General features: G+C 32.5%; 1 protein-coding gene across 1 annotated transcript in view; it reads right to left on the bottom strand.

The window, feature by feature from the left end:
• LOC111613689 (protein YIPF4-like) overlaps nucleotides 1–27,300 on the bottom strand; it is a 41,971-nt gene that overhangs the window by 3,376 nt on the left and 11,295 nt on the right. The window contains exons 3-4 of the mRNA XM_023355034.1: nucleotides 24,422–24,499; nucleotides 13,227–13,340 (exon numbers count right to left, since the gene is read on the bottom strand). Of these exons, the coding sequence (XP_023210802.1) occupies nucleotides 13,227–13,340; nucleotides 24,422–24,499 (192 nt within the window). The remainder of the gene's footprint in view (nucleotides 1–13,226; nucleotides 13,341–24,421; nucleotides 24,500–27,300) is intronic.

Genomic DNA, 27,300 nt, shown 5'->3' with positions numbered 1-27,300 from the left:
GGCATATCAACCGCAACATTACGTCAATGTGGCAATTTCACCTTTAATAAGAAGGGCCTTCCTCTTATCATCCAACCAGGCGGCTATTGACACCAAACTTAATATTATCTACCAGGTGATAAATGAGGCGGGTTACAGCAAAGCCAAATTTAATTACATCTTAAATAAGGTAAAAACATCACTCTTTCCCGCCACCACACTACACCGTCCGAAGGAGTCCACAATAGTCCTGCCCGCGATACCATTTTCTGGCCGTGTCACTCTCCGTATTTGTCGTATTTTTAGGCGACATGATTTGTTTCTGCCGATCTCTCCGCGGTCGAATCTTAGGAGGTTGCTGTCCAACAACAGGGATCCTTTATCCACCATTGAAAAATTGGGGGTTTATTCAGTCCCATTAGAGAATGATTTAGGCGGTCGCACCCATTATATTGGTGCGACAACCAGAATGTTAGCTAACCGTATTTTAGAGCATCAACATTCCATCAGGGACGGCAAAAATGACACAGAACTCGCCAGAATGGTACTACAACACAAGCATACTCCTCTGTGGAATGATGTGGTCATACTAAAACATTGTGACAACAAAAATTTCGTATACATCTGGGAAGCCCTCATCACCAACGCATTAAGGCCCTGCAACACCCCCACACTGGATTTGCCCCCTTTGTGGATCAGCTTGTACAGTTATATAAAACATCGCAATTAAATCCACAATATAGAGGTGTCTAGCGCATGCGCAGTATAAGCGCGTGCTTTTTATTTAAATATCTTTTTGTATTCTACCGTTGCTGGTATTCCAAAATGTTAGTTAGGATTGGAATGTTTTTTTAAAAATTTTGTATTCAAAAAAGGTTCTTATACAGTATCTTCTAATGACCTGAAGAAGACGAAAGTGTGTATCGTCGAAAGCGCTCGTCAATTTAGTGACATACGTGTTTAATTTAACGCTTATATCGCAAAAGTTTTTTGTATTACAAATTTCTATACTACATGTGAAAAACAATGATAAGATTGCTATTGTATATTCGAATATAAATACTGTACATATATGCGTATTCCCAATGGAAACACAGCATTGTCGAACACAGGATAGCTTCCATGGCCAAAATATCTGAATCGTGTAAAGCAGTCAGATTACAGGTATTTGTGCATGTGCTTTACAGAGCACCGACTTCACGCGGTTTAGCTCATAGATGCTACACACCAAAATATCATGTAATGCTTCCAATGATTCTATCCATTAGCCACTCATAGGGAGCTATTTGACTAAATGGATTGTTTTAAGATTTAAAAAGTAAAGAATATTTTATGTTATTTTTATGTATGTTTATTTTAAGCTATATTTAATTATAATTTTCTTTTAATTATAATTAAATTGTCAGATTTCCAGATATAAAATCTTTAGAATTTTTATCACTTTTAGATGTTAATAATTTTAAATGTTATGAAAAACAATTTTCCGAAGCGAATTTTAATTCTTTATGTAAATTTTATGGAGATTTTTTGATTTATCTAAATTACGTAGTGAATTGCAATATTTATATTCATGTCCAGACAATATTGGCAAGTCACTCTTAGACATAAAAAATATTATAATTAATGATCATGTGAACAAAGATGTACTAAAAGAATTATATGATTTAATATAATTAATTTTTATGATACCATCTATGAGTGCATCTGTTGAGCGCAGTTTTTAAATCATGAAGTGAACTCATACATTCACAAAGAACCCTCAGTCAGAAGAAAGATTGTTGTCACTAGTGTTACTTTCAATAGAAAAAGAGCTTTTAAATACTTTGATGGAATCAATGATAAGTGATTTTTATGATAATGTGATCAATGACTTTGCAGAAAAAATTGCCAAATATAGATAATTTATAAAAAACAATAAAAAGTTCTTATATCTTTATTTTGTAGTCAATTATCCATTTTAGAATTAAAATAAATAAACTGTTTATTTTTGTCATTTCCAGTATTTGTTTAAAATTTTTATGGAAACACAACTTCCCTATCATCAAATGTCACCGCACACCACTGATTAGCATAATCATCAATAAATCATTGTAAATTATTGTATTAAATAGATAATAAGGGGCCATCCATAAATTACATAAGGACAATTTTGGCCATTCTAGACCTCCACCCACCCCTGTGTAATAAACCGTAATATTTTCTTTGATCCCTCCTCCCCTTCCCTATCTTATGTAATATTTAGGCATGATTTTATAGAAAGATTTTAACAAAAAAATTTTTTATGAAACCCTAAAAACCTTAGGTACAAAATATATAACTATTAATTAGTTAATTAATATGTATTATTATTTATAAAAGACTATGTGAACAAATTTAAAAATATAAAAATTTAATGAATTTTAATGAACAATTTATTTTAAGAACTTTATTTTTTAATTATTAATAATCTTTTTATTATTATCATTAATCAATGTCATAATATTCATTTTTATATTAATTTTAATTTTCACAAAAGAACGCAAAAAACTTTGACAGATGGACTAGCTAGTGCATATGTAAACAGAAACATCATACAAAATAAAACAAGAGAGAATACAAACCACATTCCGTTGCCATATTAATTACATCTTGGATAAGGTTAATAAAATAAACTACATGCTGCTAAAATGTGCTAGGTGCACCTGGGAACTAAATCATAAAGCTTGTAAAACTCCATATAATGGGGTAATACAGCCAATGCTACTTTATGCAGCCTCTAGCTGGGGTCATGTAACTAGTAAAAATTCAGTAGCAGTAAATTACTCTCTCTTCAAAGACAGTTCAAAGACAATTTGCCATCAGAATTTCAAAGTGCTGCAGAACTGTTTTTACTAATGCCTCCGATACTAGCAGAGCTCCTTCCTTTGCCACTATGTATTATAGAAAAAGGTTCTAAACTACTACTACAAAGGAACTACAAACATCAAGGCTCAACAACAGTCTCTACTCCTATCTATGGCTTTTCATATGCTATCACATTGCAATTACCCTACTATCTGTGATGATCAACCTGTAAACAAGGTTATCCCCAGGGTACATTTGGTGTCATCTGCTTCCTTCATGGATAACCATGCAGACATTAATATCTACACAGATGAGTCTAAAAACTCATCTGTATAGATATCCCTCTAAAAGCTCCCTTTATGTCAGCTCAAGTATCTGTATCTTCCTCCAAAGTTAGAAGGTACAAATATTTCCCACATACCCCCATCTATCATGTTGAAGAAGATGCTGACTACCAAGCTGTTCAGTGGGCCACTTCACTACCAAACAAAACTCTGTCTATCAACATTTACAGTGATTCTCAGTCTGTCCTAAAAGCTCTATTGAATCCCAATTGCAATAGCAATAAAATCACATATATCCAGCACCATATTAAAAATCTTGTAAATAAGATAACTTTTATATATTTTCCTGGCCATACTGGCATACTTAGAAATGAAAAAGCCGACTTTGAGGCTAAGTCAGCTGCAAAGGACATTGACTTGGACTACACTCACATTCTTCTCTCATGTAACAGCCTTAAATATTATATTCATGACAATGCTATGAAAAAGTGGAATCAACAATGGTTGAGCAATAAAACTGGTGGAATAACAAGACTTTATTTTCCTAGTGTTGAATGCAAGTTCTCATCACCACTTAGAGATTTAACATTTGCTACTGCTCAACTACTTACTGAGCATGATAATTTTAGAAGCTACCTGGCAATGTATAACCAACCGGGCAGAAACTGCCTCTTGCTTTTGCTCTACAGAAAACTTAGACACTGCCAACCATACGATCAACATACACTTATTTTGAAATTAGAAATCTTTACGCTTGGTTTCAGGTGGCCATATCCACTCAATAAGCTTGTTCAGAAGCCACTGTTTGATGCTTTTTACAATTATGTTCAAAAAACATGGAAGAAAAGATTACTTATAATTTCTAATATCTAGTTTTACATTTTAGTTTTCACTAAAAGCCAGATACTAATTTTATGTTTACTTTGTATCATGTATTTTGGTTTAAGTATTCTTAGTATTATACAGTCATAAGAGTGGTGCACTTATTCTAAAAAAAAAAAAAAAAAAAAAAAAAAAGAGAGAGAGAGAGAGAGAGAAAGAAACCACCACATGGCCTATCTCTCATGAAAAAAACATGTAGAGCATGACTCTGCTAGCATTATTATTTTATCACATCACACAAGATGGCTTTAGTACAATGAGCGTTCTTAATAAAAACGACCAGATTGAAGCCAAATTCAAAACTCCACCACTCAACGAGATCAAAAAATAAAAATAAGAATGTTACATAAGATGAGATCTATTACCCCCTACCCCTGAGTAAGAAATCATAAGAAATCCTTGACCCCCACCCACCCCAAAATACCTTAAGTAATTTATGGACAGGCTGTAAGTAGGGTTTTAAACTCAATGATAGAATTAAATATTATAATAGAAATAGATTATTCTATGTTTTAGAAAAAGATGCTTGCAAAGAGGTCTAAAAACTTTCCTTCACAACAACAATATACATGTTTCTCCAATGTATCTGAAGAAAACATGAAAATTTCAAAATATTTCTAACAGTGGGTAGTTGCTTTCCTCATATTTGCTTTATGAAGACTGAAAATTGTATTATGACTGAGTCTGGAATTTTGTTACATATTTCTATGTTTTAATTAAACATTTCTGTTACATGGGATAACATTAAATACAGAAAAGTTGGTAAGACAGATCTGACAAGAATGTGAAAGCACTATAAATCTGAATATGTTTGGCCTATTAAAACTATTTCTTTATGTAATACAACTAAAATTTAAAAAATAATTTATTATGGTTTTGAAAAGAAATAATAATAGACACAACCAACAATCACCTAAATGATTGGGCTAGAATTTGGCTAATTAAATGATTAGTATAAAGCAATTTGTCACTAGAGGGAGGCATTAGGTGCCATCTCTTGATTAAATTAATAATTATAATTTTTAATAATTTATTAAATAATTTAGAACCTTCTGGAATAAAAGAACTGACCTGAGAGTTATGCTTGAATCTGCAACCTATGTTTACCATGCGGTGCACTTGCCAGTTGCACCACTTGGACCCCGAAGCAAATCTTTGCTTCCAGATATATTTAAATTTGGATATAACCTTACTCGGTTAATCAAGGCATTGGCTGGGCCCATAACCAACGATCGCCTGAATGGGCAATTGCTAGTTGTGTCTATATATACTCATCGGGCTTTAAGATGTTTATTATATAGAAATAATAATTTTAAGTATGAATAGGATAAATTATTAGCATATCCAATAGAAATAATAATTTTAAGTATGAATAGGATAAATTATTAGCATATCCATAAGAAAGCAACTTCATTGGTCCTGACATTAGTAAACTTATACCCCATTTGCACTAAGCATTTCAATCTAGATTGTTATAAGATTGGTGACTGTGCATTGGTGAGACCTCTCTTGACTGAAACTAGGTTCAATTGCAATGGACACAAGAGCTTTTGAAACTAGATCCAGTCATAAGAGAGTTCCCACAATCCTGAGCGCACAAGAAGAAACAAAATGGCTGAAGAACAAGTGTCAGGTGATCAACAGAGAAATTCTGTTTACAGTCATTTGATTGCAGATGCCCAATAACTTTGCATATAGGCCTATCAGTAACACATCATTGTTACCAGTTTCCATGACTTATCTTGTAGTTATGTCATTTTTATCATCATGTGCAATAGAAGGGTTCTTCTCAAGCAGACTGCTTTGCAAACAGCTTGACATTTGACTGGTGACAGTTGCAATCAAGATTGTGGATAAATTGAGATTAAAGTGAGTCATGGATTATGTGAGAATGCAGTATTACTTTGGATAATGAACAATTCAAAAATACCTGAGAACTATCTTGTAAAAAAAGAAACTTAGAGAGCTATTAAAAACATTAATAATATTTTTTGAAAATGGTAATAATAATGAAATATAGTGAATAACATGGTAGACACTTTCTAAATAATAAATTGCAATGTCAGTTTAAAATAATTTCCTATACAGTAGAACCTCGAAAACTCGGCCGCTGCAAAGGACATTGACTTGGACTACACTCACAGAGTTTGTGAAAATGCCGGGTTATCGGGAATGGGGTTAAAAAAATAAGTACGAGTGTTTCCTCAGAAAATACTGTACTGTACTTGTATGTATTGTTTACTTAAGAATATAACAGAGAATAAACTGCCCAAATACCCTTAAACAAAGAAAAAGTACGTCCTTTATGAAGGCATAGAGCCTTTACTACATGAAAATGAAAATTAATGAATACACTGTGTATAGTAATTTACCTGATAAGACAGACCTCAGAAAAATACTTTATGAGAGCTTTTATACTTTTATAAAGCTGTCTATAATGAAAATTAATTAACTAAGGATTTTTTTGCCCTGCCAGGGTGTGGCCGAGTTATCCGGAGTGCCGGGTTATCGAGAGCCGAGTTTTCGAGGTTCTACTGTATTCACACCTAGATTATTTTCTAGAAAAATTTTAAAGCAGTAATCGAAAACATGAAAAGTTCAACTAATCCAACAAAACATTTAATTAAATACTGTATATTCAACTTACGTTTTATTCAGGTTACATAATATAATATAATAATATTATATTATGTAGCCTATGTATAATATATAATTATATATATGGGTTTGGATCATAATCCCGATTTCTGTAGTTCCAAATGTTGAAATTCCAAAAGATTAAAATCCTGAAATGCCTAAAATCTCAATTCCTAAAATGAAAAATTTGTGGTCATTATATGGGTGCATGCAGAATGGCTTTCTGCATACCCAAAACAACATAGAAGCATGACACAGAGATGGGAAAATTTAGTAAGGAATGCTCACTTTGGTATATATTGAATTATTAAAGAATTTCAAAAAGTGCAACTCCACATAGAAAATAAATTTGAGCGTATTCTCCAAAGGAAACCATGCCAAAAAAAAAAGTAGATACTCATCGCCAAACAAGACTTCAAAATATAGTTAATGATCATGAAAGTCAGCCAACTCTTATGGACTAGCTCCATGCAATTGCCCATAATCTTTTCCATGTAATACACTTTTTCATATGTTGATATTTTTAGTTTCTTCCCCACCATATAAAATTTTCAGCATTGATTTTTATAATTTCTAATTCTATATATTTGATTTTAGCTAGTATGAATTAATGTAATATTACTCAATATGTGTGTATTATGCACAGTATATACATATTGAGTATTACTGTAACAGTAATGTTATTAGATATTTTATTGCATAAAAGGGGATATAAAGTGTTTTCTCATGTGTTTATATTTTTCTCAAATAAATTTTGTTTAAAAATGTAAATAATGTCTTTTAAACATTTATTATTATTATTTTTCCCAGGATTATATTTTCAATATTTAATCTTTTGGGATTGTGATTTTTTGAGATTACAGCATTCAGATTATGATTGGCACTGATATATATATATATATAGCCTGATTTAATTCAGTAATATAATTATTGGGCTTTGAAATGTTTATATGTATACGTGGTACAATCCAAAAGTTTGGGGACTGCAGTAATGTATGATAACAAAAGCATATATTTGAAGTTACAGCATATGAAATTAATTCTATCAAACCTTTCCTATATGTTCAGGTTGGTTTTGCCCATGTCATGTGATTAAACCGCAAGTGCTGTTGTTTTCTTTTGGAGATAGTTACCTTTGTTTTGCAATGTAATAAAAATGGAGTTTCAAGAACAGCGCTGCAACATTAAATTTTGTCAGCGTTTAGGTAAAACACCTACGGAAACTTTAAAATTGCTAAGAAAGGTGTATGATGATTTTACTATGGCGAAATCAAAGGTGTACAAATGTCATCAGCATTTTAAAGACGGCCGAGAATCCATCACAGACAATGAATACTCTTGGCCGACCTTCAACTTCATGGAACGAGGAAAATGTTGAGTTGGTCTCTCAATGTGTTTGCAAAGATCGTTGCCAAACCCTTGAAAAAATCACTGTGGCTACTCATTTATCAAAGACTAGTTGCCAGCATATTTTAATGGAAGATCTTAACATGCACCGAGCAAAGAAAAAGTCATGATGGAGGTGTTTTTTGATTCTCAAGGAATTGTTCATTCAGAATTTATTCCTGAAGGCAGAACAGTAAACAAGGAGCATTATCTAGACATTTTATGTCGTTTGAAGGAATCCATTCGTCGTAATAGGCCACAGATCTGGCAAAGTGGAGACTGGTACCTTCTGCATGACAATGCACCTAGCACATCGGTCCCAAATGGTCACACAGTTTCTCGCCAAAACTCAAATTAATGTGCTTCCACACCCCGCCTATTCGCCAAACTTAGCCCCATGTGATTTTTATTTGTTTTCATCAATGAAAAAGCATTTGCAGGTACGCCATTTTGTGTCATCAGATGAGGTGAGAGCAGCATCACAGGAGGCCTTATGGGAGGTTTGAAAAAATGGCTTCCAGCAGTGCTTCCAGAAGTTATACGAACGCTGGCAAAAGTGTATCGTTGCCCAAGGTGATTACTTTAAAGGTGGTTATGCATCGGCAATATAAACTTTTTAAGGTAAGGAATTTTAAGCCAAGTCCCCCGAACTGTTGGATTGTACTATGTATATATACACCATGCAGGGGTAAAACTACTGCCAGCTGTTTCATAGTGGATGATTATAGGCCATAGCCACTGAGTTATCCCAGTTGGTGCTGTAACTAACATTGTTATATCAAAATTAAATACACTGGCAGAAATTGAAAGTGTTACACCCAGATGGAATTGATAGAAATTCATGAAACTTGGTAAACATGTACAGGGGCATACCCAGAAGAAATGAACAAAAATGAAATGAATTACACAAAGTTTTATTGCTATTTGGTACATGTTTCTGTAAGAGGTATGGCCACCTTGAGCATGGATACACTCTTGGATCCTTGCAGGCATTGAAACAATAAGTGCTTGAATGTCTTGTTGGAGTATATCTCTCCATGCCTGCACAACTTGTGCAATCAGTTGTTGTACAGTGTGTGCTGGATGGCTATGAGACATAATCCGTCTACCCATGGCATTCCAGACATGCTCTTTAGGAGATAAATCTGGAGACTGGGTGGGCCAATCCATGATTGCAACATTTTGCAAGACCTGTCATGTGATGGCAGCAGCATGAGGATGGGCATTATTTTGTTGGAAGGTACTGTTTTGGATGGTGTTCATGAAAGGTATGACTACTGGATGGATCACCCTATCCACATACTGGCGAGCGATCATTGTGTCTTCAACAATCACCAACTCGGTCCTGCTGTCGTAACTGATTGCTTCCCAAACCATGACACCAGGAGTTGGACCTGAGTGGCACTCTGAAATTACAGCAGGGTGGGCTCTTTCTTCAGCACGCCAGCAGACATGTTGCTGACTATCACATTGGCCTAAACAGAATCAGGATTCATCACTAAACACAACTGTATGCCATTCATGTGCCCAATTACATTTAGCAGCACACCATGTTAGCCATTGCTGGCAATGAAATATGGTTAAGGGAACACATTGCATGGGGTCCGAGTCTCAGCCCATCATCAAGCAATCAGTTTACAATTATCCATGGGGTGACTCTGGCAGTAACTACTGCTTGAATCTGTGCTGCCATCGCACATCTGTCAGCAACTGCCATCCGCACAATATGGTGGTCTACATGTGGAGTCATCCTTCTGCGTGGACCTGTGCCAGGTCTGCGAGTACTGGACCCTTCCTGCATCCACCGTGTGACCACTCTTTGTACTGACATTGCACTACAGTCAATCCTTCAGGCAATTTCACGATATGAAGCTCCCATTTCTGACATGCCAATTATCCGAACTCTTCAAAGTCAGACATTTGGGTGTATAGAATTCTCACTTGTCGATATGGCATAGCTGGTCACCAACATGTGGACCCAAAAAAAAGTCACGTTCCATAACACAGTTCACAAATTATAAACTAAACACTATAGCAATTTTGCATAACAAATGTCTCCATAATTTCCATACCACTATATGTACTTCATTTAATTTTTTATCATTTAATATTCTTCAAAAAGAGATTCTTTTGTCCCAACTACATATGTCTTCGACAATATTGAGTGGGTGTAACACTTTCAATTTCTGCCAGTGTATGTCTAGAAGCAAAGGATTGAACGGAGGTCTGGAGAGTTTAATGACAATGCATCTGCATGGTAAATGGAAGTTACTGATTCAAGTCCCACTTGGAGCCAATTCTTTTCTTCCAGAATTTTTTATCTTATTTAATAAATATCAATTTAATTATAATTATTAAATTTAATTATTATTAGCAGTAATAATATAGCCCAATTTAATCTGGTAATTGTTTGGTTTTAATAGAATTAACAGTGTGAATTTTACATAAATTCAAATATATAATGTTCATTTTGAAAAACTATGTAAATTGAAGAAAAATATACAGCAACTAGCTTACCCGTCGTGCATTGCTGCGATCTCAGAAGAAACGAAATTCAAGCAAACTCGTTATGATAAAATTAAGTTACATTTTATCATTTTTATTGAAACTTATTATTATTCATTTTCATCAGGAAAACATTTCAAAGTGTCGTTTCAATTCTATTTATATATTGGAGTGTTTGTGGATACATGATATTTTTTGTTTTTCCTTCTGGTGCGTACACAAATAATCAGAAGTTTTCCGACGCGTGAGCTGGCTACATACAGTTGTCCATGCGAAAAGCACAGATTCTCCAAATTTAGCCCACACACTTGCAGCGATTGTCAGAAGTGCGATATTCCCCATTTATATATATATATTTTTTAATCCTTTATAATTTTAATTATTTAATTGCTCCTTCCTCTCTTCCTTGGCATGTTGTGAAATTTCTGATAGTTGGATAATAAACCGTTTTATTGTAATTTGTCTTTTTAAATTATTTTGAATTGATATTAAAATTTGGAAAAAGGGGGATACCTAGATCGGTAAAATATGCGAATTTCTTCCTACAACTTCAGTTGTTGTTCGGGGTACAGTTAAGGTTTTAACGAAGTTCAAGCGAATACATAATTAGCAAAAAAAAGTTAAAATAAAGTGATTAAAGCAAAAGTATTACAAATATCGTAAATAACAGTTCACAAATGCGTATATAGAGATATTTTTTGAAGGAGGGAAATGGTCTTCACAATTTGAAATCGATTGAACACACTGTACTCGAATGCTCGTGTAAACGTGCTCCATCTATCGTAGGATAAATGCCAAAAACCTTCGCGAGAGTGTATTAAAAAACTTCCCAAAGTTTCGTGGCAATCGTACTATGCCACAAACCTTCGCTGGAGTATATTAAACAACTTCCCAAAGTTTCACGACAATCGGATAAATGGTGTGGTAATGCATGAAGGACACATACACACACATACATTCATCTATATATATAAAAATGAATGTATGTGTGTCTGTCCTTCATGCATTACCACACCGTTTATCCGATTGCCGTGAAACTTTGGTAAGTTGTTTAATATACTCCAGCGAAGGTTTGTGGCATAGTACGATTGCCATGAAACTTTGGAAAGTTTTTTAATTTTTTAATACACTCCCGCAAAGTACATTTATCCTACGATAGATGGCGCGCGTTTACACGAGCATTCGCGCAGTGTGTGTCCGATCCATTTCAAATTGTGAAGACCATTTCCCCCCTTCAAAACATATTTCTATATATGAACTGTTATTTACGATATTTGTAATAATTTTTGTTTAATCACTTTATTTCAACTTTTTTTTGCTAATTATGTATTCGCTCGAACTTCGTTAAAACCTTAACTGTACCCCGAACAACAACCGAAGTTGTAGGAAGAAATTCGCGTATTTTACCGATCTAGGTATCCCCCTTTTTCCAAATTTTAATATCGACTCAAAATAATTTAAAAAGACAAATTACAATAAAACGGTTTATTATCCAACTATCAGAAATTTCACAACATGCCAAGGAAGAGAGGAAGGAGCAATTAAATAATTAAAATTATAAAGGATTAAAAAATATATATAAAAATGGGGAATATCGCACTTCTGACAATCGCTGCGAGTGTGTGGGCTAAATTTGGAGAATCCGTGCTTCTCGCATGGACAACTGTATGTGGCCGGCTCACGCGTCGGAAAACCTTCCGATTTATTCGTGTACGCACCAGACGGAAAAACAAAAAATATCGTGTATCCACAAGCACTCCAATAAATAAATAGAATTGAAACGACACTTTGAAATGTTTTCCCGATGAAAATGAATAATAATAATAAGTTTCAATAAAAATGATAAAATGTAAATTGAATTTTATCATAACGAGTTTGCTTGAATTTCCTTTCTTCTGAGATCGCAGCAATGCGCGACGGGTAAGCTAGTTTTTATATATATAGATGAGTTGCATAACTTTCCCAGCTGTTAGGAGATTTTATTATAAGAACTTTTCATATTATTAATTATTACAAAATGGCAAAAAAGCTTTAAATTTTGAGGGTAGAAATGAGTTTTATAAAAAAAAATTGTAAATGCTAATAACAAGTAAAATCTTTATTAAGTTCAACCCCTCAAGATATTACATGACCCCCCGCTATCTATCTCATCACCCCTCGACTTTTAACCACCAAAATTTAATAGCACTGCCCCTTATACACAAGTTACCATGCCAAATTATGTTTCTTCATCTTTATCTCATCCTGAGGTATTAAACAAAATAGATGCCAACACACATGCATACACACAGAAACAAATACATCCACAGAATTTTTTCCAAGTTTTGGGTTTAGGGGTCTCAAAATGTTGAGAATTGCAAAAACCCAGACAGTCAAATTTGACATGATTCCAATACTTTTCCTTATTATGCATATATAACAGCCAGAAAAGTAAAGACAAAACAATTATTTAGTTAAAATGAAGGTAAATATTCCTAATTTCCTAAAGTGAGGTTCTTAATTTGTATTTTACTCCAGTAAAGCCTGATTTATATCATCTAATATTCAGAATCATTTGAAAATTTTGTATATTTGTTAAGAAAAGTATATAAAATTTTGAAATGACTCAAAGTATATATAAAAACCAATAAATTGTTTGTGAATATGTACTAGTAATAATTTTAGAGGAATTCATTAAAACAGTAAAACTATTTATTCACTTAAAACTATTAAAACAAAATACATCATTACCTTTATAAACATGCTAACATAAACCAAAGAATATAATAGTGGCAGAATAGTTGCTGTAATTACTAGTGGTAACACTGAATATCCAATAACTCCAAGGCACTGGGAATAACTTACCTAAAAAAATCATTTCATTGTACTTAACTTTCATAAATTTTTTTAAAACTTTAATTAATCAAAATTAAATACAGGCATATCCCAGGTTACAACATCTCTTGATAAAACAAACCGTAGATACAACCATCACATATTTCTATCCCTACCATGATCCTATTTACTATCCCCACTGATACAACATTTCATCTGTTCAAGTGTTGCCACAGGTCTGATTTATGTGTCATGTGTCTGGGTGTCCAAGACCAAAAATATCTGGGGTTTAAGAAAATTTGGCAAATCAACAATAATGAATTATTTTTTAATGATATAGCTGATTTTATAACCAACAAACAGATACAGTCTGAGAATTTAATTAGCAAGTCATTTATAGTAACATTCCAGAGTAGGGGTCCAGATACTGAGCCCTGAGAACCACCTTTATTTAGAGAGCAGTTTTTTTTTTTAAACAAAGTCCAATTTAAGCTTAGCTGCTCTGTCTTTTAAGGAATGCTGGAGCAAGTAGAAAATATTTTGTGGTACTTTGGTATCTCCAATAAGTTTTAAAATTGAGGGCCAACAAACATTGTCAAACTTGCACCTTTGATATCTAGAAATATTAACAGAGAGAGATATCACTCCTTTTCTTGCTGTAGAGTATTACACAATTTAACAAGGAAATGCTGGGGTGTGAAAGCATATTGATCATTGCTCAAAAACTTTCCATGAGGTAAAACTTTCTTTAAATAAAAAAAATATGGAAAATGACAATTCACTATACTACTACTATTTGATGGAATGCATTATGTATGTAACCTGGGGTATGCCCATAATTTATATTTGAATTTAAATTTGATTCACATTTTAAATGCAAATGTAAATTACTGTTTTAAATTTATTTTTTAAAATAAGCCACTTATAACAACCATTGTTAGCTTAAAAGACAAAAATTCATATTTTACAATGACAAGTCTTTGATATATCAAATTCATTCACATAAAAAATTAATTATTATTGGATTTTTCCAGATTATTTTATTAACCTTAACCAAAAAAAATTACATCTTTAAGAGATGTAATTTTTTCCCTGAAAATCCTGTTTCCTGAAAATCGTAAATTCAAAATAATATTGTATTTAAAACTTATTATTTATTACTGAAAACTAAAACATCTAACCACTACCACTTCCAGAAATATCTGATGGCATGCTATTTCAATTTTGTTCTTTAGCAAAGACTCTCATAAGCACATGTTGAAATTAAACACACTGACAAAAAGTTATGCATCAAGAAGTATGAAATGGAATCAAATGAAACTTTATTAGTGCAAACATAATAAAGATGGTAATAAGTGATTACAATTTAAACAAACCTTTACTATCTTGTAAAACCTCTTCTCATCTGGATACATAAAGTAATACAGTTGGGCATGGAGGCATAGAAGCACTGTATGCTATCCTGCAATAGATTTTCCCAGATGTTGCAATGATTACTCCAAATTCCTAACATTTGTAGATAGCCAAAGCTGCATCTAATCTGATCCCACAAATGATCAATGGGTGACAAATCTGGAGACAGGCAGGTCAAGAAAGTGTGGAAAATTGATAGATTTACTGGAAAACTAACCATTTGAGAAGAATGAGCATTATCTTGCTGAAAGATAGCTGTTTGCAATCCTGCCATAAAAGGAACACATGAGAGCAAAGAATTTCATGAACATATCACCATGTTGTCACTGTCTCTTACATCACTACTAGGGGTGGTGAATGCCAGCAGTTGAGACAGTGTGCTGTTCAGCAGTAAAGGTTCAAGCATTTTACCAGTGGTCCTCCACACTAACATAGTTGTCTATTTCTGAACAGAACTGGGATTTGTTGCTTAAGACAATATATTGCCAGTCCATAGCAGTCAGTACCTCTCTCTCATGGCATCACTGCAAATGAAGTCAACATTTTTAGAGTGCTAACAGCAAGACACATAGTGAGTAGTTGCCATTCATATAAACTTGCCTCTGATAGTTGCCTGCCAATGGTACAAGAAGACACTGGATAAGAAAATTCTGTAGTAAAACTTCTATACATATCTGGACGATAGACAAAGATACCATTGCAGCTGTTTGTGCTTGTCTAACAATCAGAAAACCATCTCGCCTGGTAGTTTATCTAGGGCAGTGGTGAGTAACCCTTGACACACATGCCAAATGAGCATACCAATGCTTTTTTCTAGCACACAATCCAGGGGTCATCTTAAAAAATAAATATCCAACATCTTTATTGAGTTGTATATTTTAAGTTAATAGAATAGAATTATTGAGTTGAGCAATATTAAATAAATATGCAATAAAGAAACAAACACTATCAACTGCTTTAGTAATAAGTAATAAGAAAATGAATCAAATATCTTATTTCCAAGACATAACTATTTCTGCAATTTATTGACTTAGAAATTTTAACCTGTTCAGTTGTTGCATTATTTGCCTGGCAGCAAGACAGAGGCTGATTTCTTTATCATCATTTTATATATATTTTTTTATGCTTTGTGAAGAATTTATGAGGTTTTTAAAGTGTATAATATATATACTTAAAAACTTGATTATCCAGAACAGTTAAAAAGAAAAAAACTAGAATCTGTAGCATTGTGCACACTACAGAGTATAATACACAGAGACCAAACACTTCATGTAACTGGAAATTACTGTGTCATCTGTTCATTGTTACACCATAAAACTAGGTCATATAAATTTTGTTATGTTAAATTTTGAGTAAATTAGTTTACTTGCAAACACATTAATGCATTATAGTATTTAACTTATATTGATAGTTCATGAAACTTTAAATTCACAGTGCTTGATGTACCCAAAACAAAATACAAACAAGTTTCTGCATTATCTGAAAGACCCTTTCATCCCGTCAAGTTTTCACTGTACGTGGATTTTTGATTATTTTGAAATGTTTTCTCAATACTTAAAAGACACCAAATAATAACACGCTCCCAAAAATTTTGCATCATAAATTTGGTGATTTTGGTGCACACACTTATAAAGATTGGACATCCCTAGCGCATCTAGAGCCTGACCATCATGTGTGATTACCTTCACATATCCACTGCCCCTAGCACTTCCATACAGTTAGGCCGAATGGCTAGATGGTCAGCAATTCAATGAAATGGCCATCCTACTTCTCTCAGTCCAATAATGCAACCTTTCTCAAACTCAATTAGCTGTATTTGGTTGGTTGGACCATACTGGCATGCTTGCATTCAAATACTTTCAAACAACAGGTACAGTGCAAATTCTGAACACAGTGAGCCTCTGTAAGCCTTTTTAACCCTAAGGCACTTAATGGCATTGATTAATATGCAACTGTAATCACTTATGTACCTGTCAGAGACATAGTGTATGCAAAGTTTTGCAGTAACAAGAAAATTCTATCTGGAAATGTAACTTTTTGCCAATGTGTATATTTTCACAAAACTTTTTTAAGAACATAAAAACAAAATAATATGCAGTCATGAAAAAACAGGACATCTCAATATTATAATTATAATAAAACTGGGAGTAATAATCATTCAACATAATAATATTAATATCAGATCATTTCTTTAGATGGTATTTTTTTTAGAATTTAATTAACATGTTAAAATATTGTTCTAAAATAAATGTAGCTAATTCTGCATATTTGTTTACATTGTGTAAAACAATGAAATCTACTAATAAATTATAGTGGGAAACTATATTATTGATACATACTAATTATTAAATCATAACATAACAGTAAATTCCTTTATACATATTAAATTCTCTCAACATGGTGTGTATCATTTGTCCAATACATTTTAGGTCAAACTTCAGTAATGTGATCACAGTAGTATCATTAATATTAATAGCATCATTTTTCTTGTTTCTGTTTCTGTTAAACTTGGCTGATCTGCTAGCAGTGTGCACTAAGGAGGAACAAAAACCAGTAATTTGATTTCTCTAGTGATTTGCTGACCAACAATCTTAAGCCAGCAATTCACATCAAATGCTGAGGCCTATTGTCAAAGAAAGTGTTGTTGCTGCATGACATACACGGCTGGCCAACCATTGAAACCATTACTCACTTGAATTTCAAGGTGCTGGAACACCCTGTTTACAGCCTAGATCTCATCCTTTCTGACTATCATCTCTTTGGACTGCTCATAGATGCTTTAAAAGGTTGTGGACTGTTGGACCAAGTAGACTAGGTAAGGACAAGAAAGGAGACTAGGTAGAAAAATGATGTATTTGTTCAATCCCTACATTTGTGTAAATAAATTAAAAAAATAAAGTGCAGACAATTTTTGACTTTTCCTCATAGTTTCTTGCTCTGCTGTTGGAAATTCTAATCATATGCAGTGATACAAAGACAAAGTTATTCTGTGATCTGGCTTCTCAAGGAATTTTAATACTATATTTAATCATTAACTTCAATCTCTGTAATTACCAACAATGCTAATCAACTTGTTCTCAAATAATCAGTACTAAGTTAGTTACTAACTACTCTGTAGTTCATACAAGGCAAATTGACAGCACTGTACTATCTTATTATTATTTTCATGAATTACATTTGTTGCTTGTTCTTGGGAACTCAATTCTTAGACTCATTTGATTTTTGAAAGTTATGAATTGGTTAAAGTATTCCCTGGTTAATTCCAACAATGGCTAATATTAACAAAGATCATTTGTCCTTACGTCTCTCATGTCATGTGACTTTCACAACTCTGACAAGGTTTGAAATCATTCTCAGAATACAGTTTGTTATGCTCTGTGATGACCATTTTACCTGGAGGCAATCTTGTCCAGAAGTGGAATGTTACTTTTATGCTTTATATTTAAGTTATATTCTTAGTATTGGGTTAAACCAAAAGTTCATTCAGTTTTTAGAAAGAAATAAAATATAATATTTTGAAATAAATAAAAACATTTAATCCACAATGTATTCACCCTTCTGTTCAATAACCTTATGCCACCTGATGGGTAGTTTCATAATTCCGTCTGTGTAAAATTGGGTGGGTTTCTGATTGAAGAAATTATCAATGTGATATACTGTATTTCAAAAAACTGGATACTTAATTATATAACACTCACCAAATAAACCATCACCAGTTCATAACCAAACAGAAAAATTCTTTCTACGAACGTTTTCATATATATGTAATAGACATCCTCAGGTATCGACGATATCGAACTAACGGCTAGTAGAATAGTGTGACCATAGGGTCGGCACCTCTTTGGCGCCCTGTCAGGATGACACCACCGAGTCTCTAGGGGACTCGGAAATCGTGACGTTAAGTCTAAAGATTCGCGAGCGGTAGCGGGTGAGCGATTGGATTCGGAGTAGAGGTGAGGAGAGAGACGAGAAAGTAACTTACTCGGACTCCATAGTAACAAATAAATAACAATTTTAATTAAGTCGAACTAAATACTATACAGAGATACTAAATACTATCGGGCATATCATCGTTCTTAACTATACTAGGCCGTTGAGAGAGAGAGTGTTTACAAACGAATCGCGGGTTGATAAATACCTTGTCGATGGACAGTTCTTTACCGTTGAATCTTGAATCAGAATCTTGTCCGTTCACTGGTGTGGAGGCACGGAGGAGTGTAGAGGCTTAATCCAGCACGAATGTTTCTCTCGGGTTTAATCCTGGGTCACGGTTTTAATCCGGTGTCACGGTTTTAATCCTGGAGGACGACTTTGTTGGGCGGACTTTGGATGACGACTGACCTCGGGGTCTTTTTTTCTTTTCTCTTCTTCATTCCTCTTGGGTTTTTTCCATGAGGTCAGGTGATGGCCTTTAACGGTCGCACGTCCAATATGTCTTCTCCATCAAAAGTTCCTGGTGACACATCCCTGACTAACTTGATCCGACTCAACAAGGAACAAACTCCGTGGGAAATAATTTTTATGGCTTTTAGCCTAACTCGATAAAACGTTCGAATTTAACCGATTAAAGTTTCCAATAATTAAAATTTAAAATAACACTTTATTGTGGGTCTGTTCGTCCCTCACAATAGAATGTTTTTGAAAGTTCCGTTTAACTACATAATTCGAATACATTGCGTTAAAATTGAAAATATGTAAAATATTTAAAACATATCTGAATAAATAATTGATTTCACGTAGATCATGACATAAATATCCTCCGTAATTTATAGTTAAACAGAACTTTCAAAAACATTCTATTCTACTAGCCGTTAGTTCGATATCGTCAATACCTGAGGATGTCTATTACAAATAGATGAAAACATTTGTAGAAAGAATTTTTCTGTTTGGTTATGAACTGGTGATGGTTTATTTGGTGAGTGTTATATTATCAATGTGATTTTTGATACCTTCTAGAGATTGAAATTCTATGCAATTTAAATTATTTTGCAATGAATGAAAAAGATGATAGTCTGAGGGAGCAATATCTGGAGAATATGCAGGGTGACTCAAAACATCCCAGTTAAAGTCTAGAAGTTTTTGGCGCATGTTTAACAATATGTGCGGTCTTGCATTATCATGATGGAATACCACTCCCTGTCGATTTGCAAGTTCTGGACGTTTTTGATGCACTGCAGCCTTTAGTTCATCCAGTTGGAGACAATATTTATTGGAATTAATTGTTTGGTTGTTGGGTAAAACCTCATAATAAAGAACCCCTTTCCAGTCCCACCAAACTGAAATCATTACTTTTCTGGGATGCAAACCAGCTTTAGGTTGTGGCACTGGAGGATCACCTGGTTTACTCCAAGATCTCTTATGTTGAATATTGTTGTAAACTATCCATTTTTCATCACCTGCTAGTAATCGCTTTAAAAAGGGATCATCTTCATTGCGTTTTAAAAGTGAATCACATACAGAAACACACTCAATAAGGTTTTGTTCACTTATGTGAGATCCGAATAGCCCCTGGGTCTAAATAACAATTTAAAAATAAAATTAAATTATTGTAGAAAAATATTCTTTCATTTTGGTGTGAAATTAACAGTTTTCTAACGTGGGAAAACTGATAAAACAGCCACTTCCTTTAATGGAAACTGAAGCATCCTTTGTTTTCCCCTTATCTGTTACAAATCTCAGCACCATGAGAATTGTCGACCTCTCATTTATTCCCCCTTTTCATCCGTTCACGTGAAAGAATCCAAGTATGATGATTGGTCGTAAATCAAGAGATATAGTCAAAGTTTGGCAGAATTCAGAGAGTACGTCTGCAGATCTGAAAGTGGAAAGAGGTTTCCATATTTTCTCCCTAAGGCCAATGCCCTTAGTTAGAGAGTACGCCAGAAGATCCCATGAAGGGAAGACATAGTCCATTCAAGCTCTTAAGGCCAACGCCCTTAGTTATGAGTATCGTATCCAGAAGGTAGACATCATTATTCCATGTTAAAATGAGTTAGTTAGGAAATAGAAGAAATGTTTATATTGTGCCTATCAAGACCTCTCCATGAACAGAATTCTGAGAAATAGAGAAACAAAGTAACTTCGACAAATACAGAAGAAGATAAAGTCAACTAAAGAGGTTGTATGTTTATCATAAATTTGTGAGCTCTCTCTCTCGGCGCGTATATTTTGATTTATTCATTATCTAAATCGATTGCATTTAACTATTTCAATTTTTGTATAATTTGTTTATTTTAGTTTATTAAATTTTTCATTATTATTTGTTAAAGAAATGTCTCTTGATAACTCTCTGAATCAAATCCATATCATATCCACATGCATGTTAATCTGCGTGTAAAATAACTGATTAACTGGTGTCAGGTCCCTGACGAGGAAGAAGGTGAATTCGCCATCACCTACTTCCGCTCTAAATTTATTTAAACTGTAAGTCCCTCCGCACTCCATTTTCCTCAACTTAGGAAAAGCCATTCTTTTGGACAACTAGAGAACTAGTTTTACCAACTAGAAGCCGATTAAGTGATACAAGAGTAATAAACTACTCTGTACCCCCGGCTAGATCTCACACTTAACTTATGGGGAACCCAAACATCATAATGGGAAGTGTATCCAAGGCTAGCCAAATGTCTGACAACAGATGTTTGGGATATTTTTAAGATGTCGGCTATCTCTCGTGTTGTTTTATGCTGATCATTTTGAATTAAAGCTGTTACGGACTCATCTTCTATGGTTGAAGGTCGTCCTAACCAAGGTGCATCTTCGAGAGAAAAATCTCCCTCCCTGAATTTTGAAAACCATTTCTGACATGTTCGATCAGTAACTGCATCATCCCCATATACAGCACATATCTTTTTTTGAGTTTTTGTTGCATTTTTTTCCTTTTTGGAAATAATAGAGCATCAGATATCGAAAATGCACCTTCTTATCTTCCATTTTAATGTTTTTTTTTTCTTAAAATTAACAAAATTTAAAAAATAGCTGTAATTAAACTTATGTAATAAATATGCAGATATTCATAATGTCAACTTAAACAAGTTAAAACTTGATAAGCACAACAGAGGCACCACAGACGAGCGATTATGTAAATACCCGAACGAACTTTTGGTTCAACCCAATATTTTTTTGTTTAGAGGAAAAGTCAATATAAGTTAATATATTTTCAATATTTAATTATTATTGTCTCCTGAAACTCTTGCTATTAAAAAAACTGATCTCATATTTCATTTATGAAAACTAATAGAATAATTTATATATTGTGTACTTTATAATTATTCTCTGTAAGACTTGTAAAATAAAAATGCCAAAAACTGTCCACATTTATTTGATAAGATTATACTGAGATGTAATTTAACCCAATTTTAAATTCTGTTCAATTAGTTATAAAATATAACAACTTGTAAATATTAAAAAAAAACCAGTTATTAAAAAATTAATTTATATTCAGATGATTATTTAAAATATTNAACATCATAATGGGAAGTGTATCCAAGGCTAGCCAAATGTCTGACAACAGATGTTTGGGATATTTTTAAGATGTCGGCTATCTCTCGTGTTGTTTTATGCTGATCATTTTGAATTAAAGCTGTTACGGACTCATCTTCTATGGTTGAAGGTCGTCCTAACCAAGGTGCATCTTCGAGAGAAAAATCTCCCTCCCTGAATTTTGAAAACCATTTCTGACATGTTCGATCAGTAACTGCATCATCCCCATATACAGCACATATCTTTTTTTGAGTTTTTGTTGCATTTTTTTCCTTTTTGGAAATAATAGAGCATCAGATATCGAAAATGCACCTTCTTATCTTCCATTTTAATGTTTTTTTTTTCTTAAAATTAACAAAATTTAAAAAATAGCTGTAATTAAACTTATGTAATAAATATGCAGATATTCATAATGTCAACTTAAACAAGTTAAAACTTGATAAGCACAACAGAGGCACCACAGACGAGCGATTATGTAAATACCCGAACGAACTTTTGGTTCAACCCAATATTTTTTTGTTTAGAGGAAAAGTCAATATAAGTTAATATATTTTCAATATTTAATTATTATTGTCTCCTGAAACTCTTGCTATTAAAAAAACTGATCTCATATTTCATTTATGAAAACTAATAGAATAATTTATATATTGTGTACTTTATAATTATTCTCTGTAAGACTTGTAAAATAAAAATGCCAAAAACTGTCCACATTTATTTGATAAGATTATACTGAGATGTAATTTAACCCAATTTTAAATTCTGTTCAATTAGTTATAAAATATAACAACTTGTAAATATTAAAAAAAAACCAGTTATTAAAAAATTAATTTATATTCAGATGATTATTTAAAATATGTTTAAAGATAATTATAATATATATAAAAAATTTCATAATAATGAGAACATTGCAATAAAAGATAAAAAAAGGGTGGTTTGCATTTTTCAGTAATGCATATTTAGACAAACTGCCAATTTAATCTCTCTAAAAATATATAAATATATATTCATATGCATTTTTGTTTCTTTTATAATATTTTTGAAAATACTTTTAATTATCCACTTTTGTACTTTTAATATACAGCACATTCCAGTTAATTGCTAATTGGGACCACTGTTTATTTGGGACATATATCAAAGGACAGAAACAAAAGATATAATATAAGACAAATTTACTTTGCTTATTTGGGACATCCCACCACTTTATTGGGACAGCATGTGCAGGGCTGACGAAAGAGAAGGGAAGCTAGAAATTTTTCCTTGGGCCCTGAGAAAATATCATAGCCCATAGTGGTTTCAACCCCTATAAATTAATGTTATTTTTACTAATAATAAATAAAATATTTGACTGACTTTAATTAATAAAGAAACATTCTACTTATCTTGTTTGTTCAAAAAAAAAATAAAGAAAAAAACCTGGCAACAGAGGCCCAGTAAGGTGAAGAGGAAGCCAGCTTTACCCTGGACCCTGCACAAGCTCTTGACAGCCCTGAGCATATGCAACAAAGAAGAGTACTGTACATGATAATGGCTAGTGGTAAAACTAAATCAGAAGAGATGGAGGATATACAGTATTTATATATCTACAAAGATGGGTCACACAAATGTCAAAGCTACAGATGGGTGATTATTGTGATGGAAACCAGACAAGAAATAAAATTTAATAGGGCACACAGTGAAAAAACAGTGCTGACACTACAAGTGCTAAAGAGTGGAAATCAACTAAGTTGCTTGAATTGCTGTAGAAATTTAGATCTGATCAAATCTACAATGCAAATAAAACAGAGCCATTTTATCATACCTTGCAAAAAATAATTGTTTCTTTTTTGTTTAATAATTACATTTTAGTGTTATTTTTAAACTTGAATTTATTTACATATACAGTATATATTCACACTGAACATTAATTATATTTTTCAATGAACTTTCAATGGTTTTGTCTTTATTGATCATTTTTTATCTTGGATTTTTTTTGTTTCCTTAATATTTGCTTTATTGGGGGATAGCCACTTAATGGACAAATTAATCGAGTTCTGGTATGTCCCAATTAAGTGGAATCAACTGTGTCTCCAATTTTCAAATATTTTAAAATAATATTACTAAAACTTACAATGCTTTTAATTAAATTTTACATTAACAAATTAAATATATTTTTTTACTTTTTCTTTACTTTTGTTAAAGAAGTCATTTAAAAACTAAAAGTAATGAAATAATGACAATACCTCTCCTCCTAAAACCCTTGCTAATAAAAATATAACCAAAGATCCAAATATCCACATTGTTACAATCCAAGAAACAACCTGAAATATATATAAAAGCATTCTATTTTATTTTTAACAATAATTATAAATAATTATCACTGTTGATTTTTTTAGGAAAGTACTTAAATAACTTCATTTAATATTTATAAAAATTCTATTACATATCACATAACCATTTATTTTTATAATTTAATGAACAATGATAATTATGAATTTAAAATTTATATAGTAATGGGATGTAAAATATTAAAAAAATTGAAAAAACTTGAAAATTATTAATTTATACAGTATAAATAAAATTATAAATATAGTGTGATCATTACACAACTTCCCCATAATGTATGATAGAAGCTTAATATTTGCACATTCTTTATCCAGTCAATTCACATAAACATAGTTCAGTATTCCTACATTGTTTCCTTAATATTTGCTTTATTGGGGGATAGCAACTTAATGGACAAATTAATCAAGTTCTGATGTGTTCCAATTAAGTGGAACCAACTATGTCTCCGAGTATACTATATTCTTCCTATATTTGTAAAGATAAAATTCACTTACCCACAAAAGAATTAGCAAAACTAATTAAGCAATGAATAACAAAAGACAATTAAACAATTTTTAATGTTTTTATCTTAAATGTATTTTACTGCAATTTGTGTTTTCAACCATAAGACTGAGCTAGTAGATACTATTTTGTACTATTTCTGGAGTTATTATAATAAAGTACTTAGGGGGATAGTAAACATTGTGTTTTACATTTGTATGCATTGTGAATGCTAGCATTATGTCGTATAAGTGGATTTTAATTATAGATTGCACATATGGGCGCAAAATCAGAAGTGCTTTAAACTAAAAGGTCCATTGTGTACTCCATAAGAAATTACTTTGGAAGTTTGATCCCTTTAAAAGAAAGATAATAGACATCTGAAGGAAAAATGGGAAATATTGCCAAGGCTAAAAAAAAAAAAAAATGAACAAGACCTGTCTAAACGAAGTTCTGCACTCACAAATGAGATGCAGAGAAGTCTCAAAAACTTGCAAATATGGAAAAAAGCAGAAGAGAAGAGTTTCATTTAGCACAAATGTTTACAAAAGTGACCAAAACTAGTCACAATGTCAACCAAAAATGAACATAATTTTTACCAAAAAAACTGAATGATCTACACAGAGAGCAAGCTAGGCAAAAATGCCTTACTCTGCTTTAGACCAGGAATTATTCTCCACAATATTGACTAAAAAAGTCCACTCTTTAATATCACTAGAAAAAAAAATATAAGAAAAAATATTAAAAACTGATTCAGGTCCAATAAAGGATAAAAAGCTTCCTGCTTTTTAGGTAAATTAGCACTATATTGTCAGCAATTCCCTCATGCCATAGCACCCACAAGAGAAGAACTTTGTTGTGAACAACCAGTTCAAAGAGATGCAAACAGCACTTCCAAATAAGTGCTGAAGTGATGTCAAGTGCCTGAAAAGCAGCTTGACTGTCAGAAACAACATAGATAGCCTTATTAAGAGGACATCTATGTAAAATGATGCAAACACACTAAATAATAGCTAACAACTTAGTTCAAAACACAGTGCCATTGGGACAGAAGCCTCTACTCAAGCATTTCCCATTAATGCCAGCACAGTATCACTATTGATTTTGGATATATCTGTAAACTAGGAAAATTTATAAAGATTAAAAATAAACTAAAATCAACAACATTATCTAAACAAACCAACAGTTTGTTTAGATAACATTGTTGATTGTTGTTCAATATTAAAATTGGTTTTAATATTCTTAATGTCAACTCTTAAATAAAATCATATAAACACATCTTTCATATGTTTCCAGCAGTAACTTTACAAACAAATGTTTGCAGCCCAATTTAAGGACTGCTTCAGGTTAGAAGCCATTCCAAAAATGAAGGAGCTATGTTGAGTTCTAAAGTAGAACCATTTGAATATTCTGTGACATTATTTAAAATACTGTACTTACATTGTGATTCAATATTTATACATTTAACCCCTTCTCCGTCATCTGAGTATTCAAACCTCTTTTTTTGTATTCATATTTATTGTTACTTGCATTCATCTTTTATTTTTTCTGTTAACATTCACTCATGTTTTCACAAATGTATGTAGTGTATATCTAAAGTATGTATGTATAACACTATAAAAGTTTTATAAATTTGTTTAAGTGGTTTTGGAAATATTGTTGTTTTTGTGATCCATGTCCAATTTTTGATGGGCAGTGTATATACTAGCATATGCACCATTGAATTTCAATGGGACATTTAATAAACAGTTTCTCTATGTGTTCTGTGTTTTGTTTTCATATAGGTGTGAAAGTGTTTGCTTTCTTTTGTTATTGTTATAATTTTAATTATTGAATAGGAAAACAAAAAAAATGAACAAAATTTAGAATGATACCAAACATGAACCACAACCACACCATATCATACAGTAGAACCTCGATTATCCGACCCCCTATCAACCGACCCCTCGGTTAACCGACTGTCCTAGTCGGCAAATTTCAAATAATGTGGTGCTACAATATTTGGCTGTCTTGGCTACTTTAATATTATTTTTACGTGTTTTAGCTGGCAACACTGGATCGACCATGAAAGGGAGCAAGTATTTAAACGAGGCTTAACTTTGTAATTTTTAACGATACAATAGCGATGATTATTATTTTAAAAAATTTTTGTTAGGCTTAACATCGATGAAAATTCAACGCAAAGTAGGTTAATAGCGATATACTAATATACTAATATACTAATTACATGGGATATAATAATATACTACACTAATAATGGATTTTTTCATACTTTTCGGTTATCCGACTTTTCAAC

The sequence above is a fragment of the Centruroides sculpturatus genome, unplaced genomic scaffold (assembly GCF_000671375.1).
Source record: "Centruroides sculpturatus isolate CEXI.00-Female unplaced genomic scaffold, Cexi_2.0 scaffold1657, whole genome shotgun sequence".
NCBI lineage: Eukaryota > Metazoa > Arthropoda > Arachnida > Scorpiones > Buthidae > Centruroides > Centruroides sculpturatus.
The sequence above is the reverse complement of the archived record's forward strand: the minus strand, read 5'-3'. Positions and strand labels throughout refer to the sequence as shown.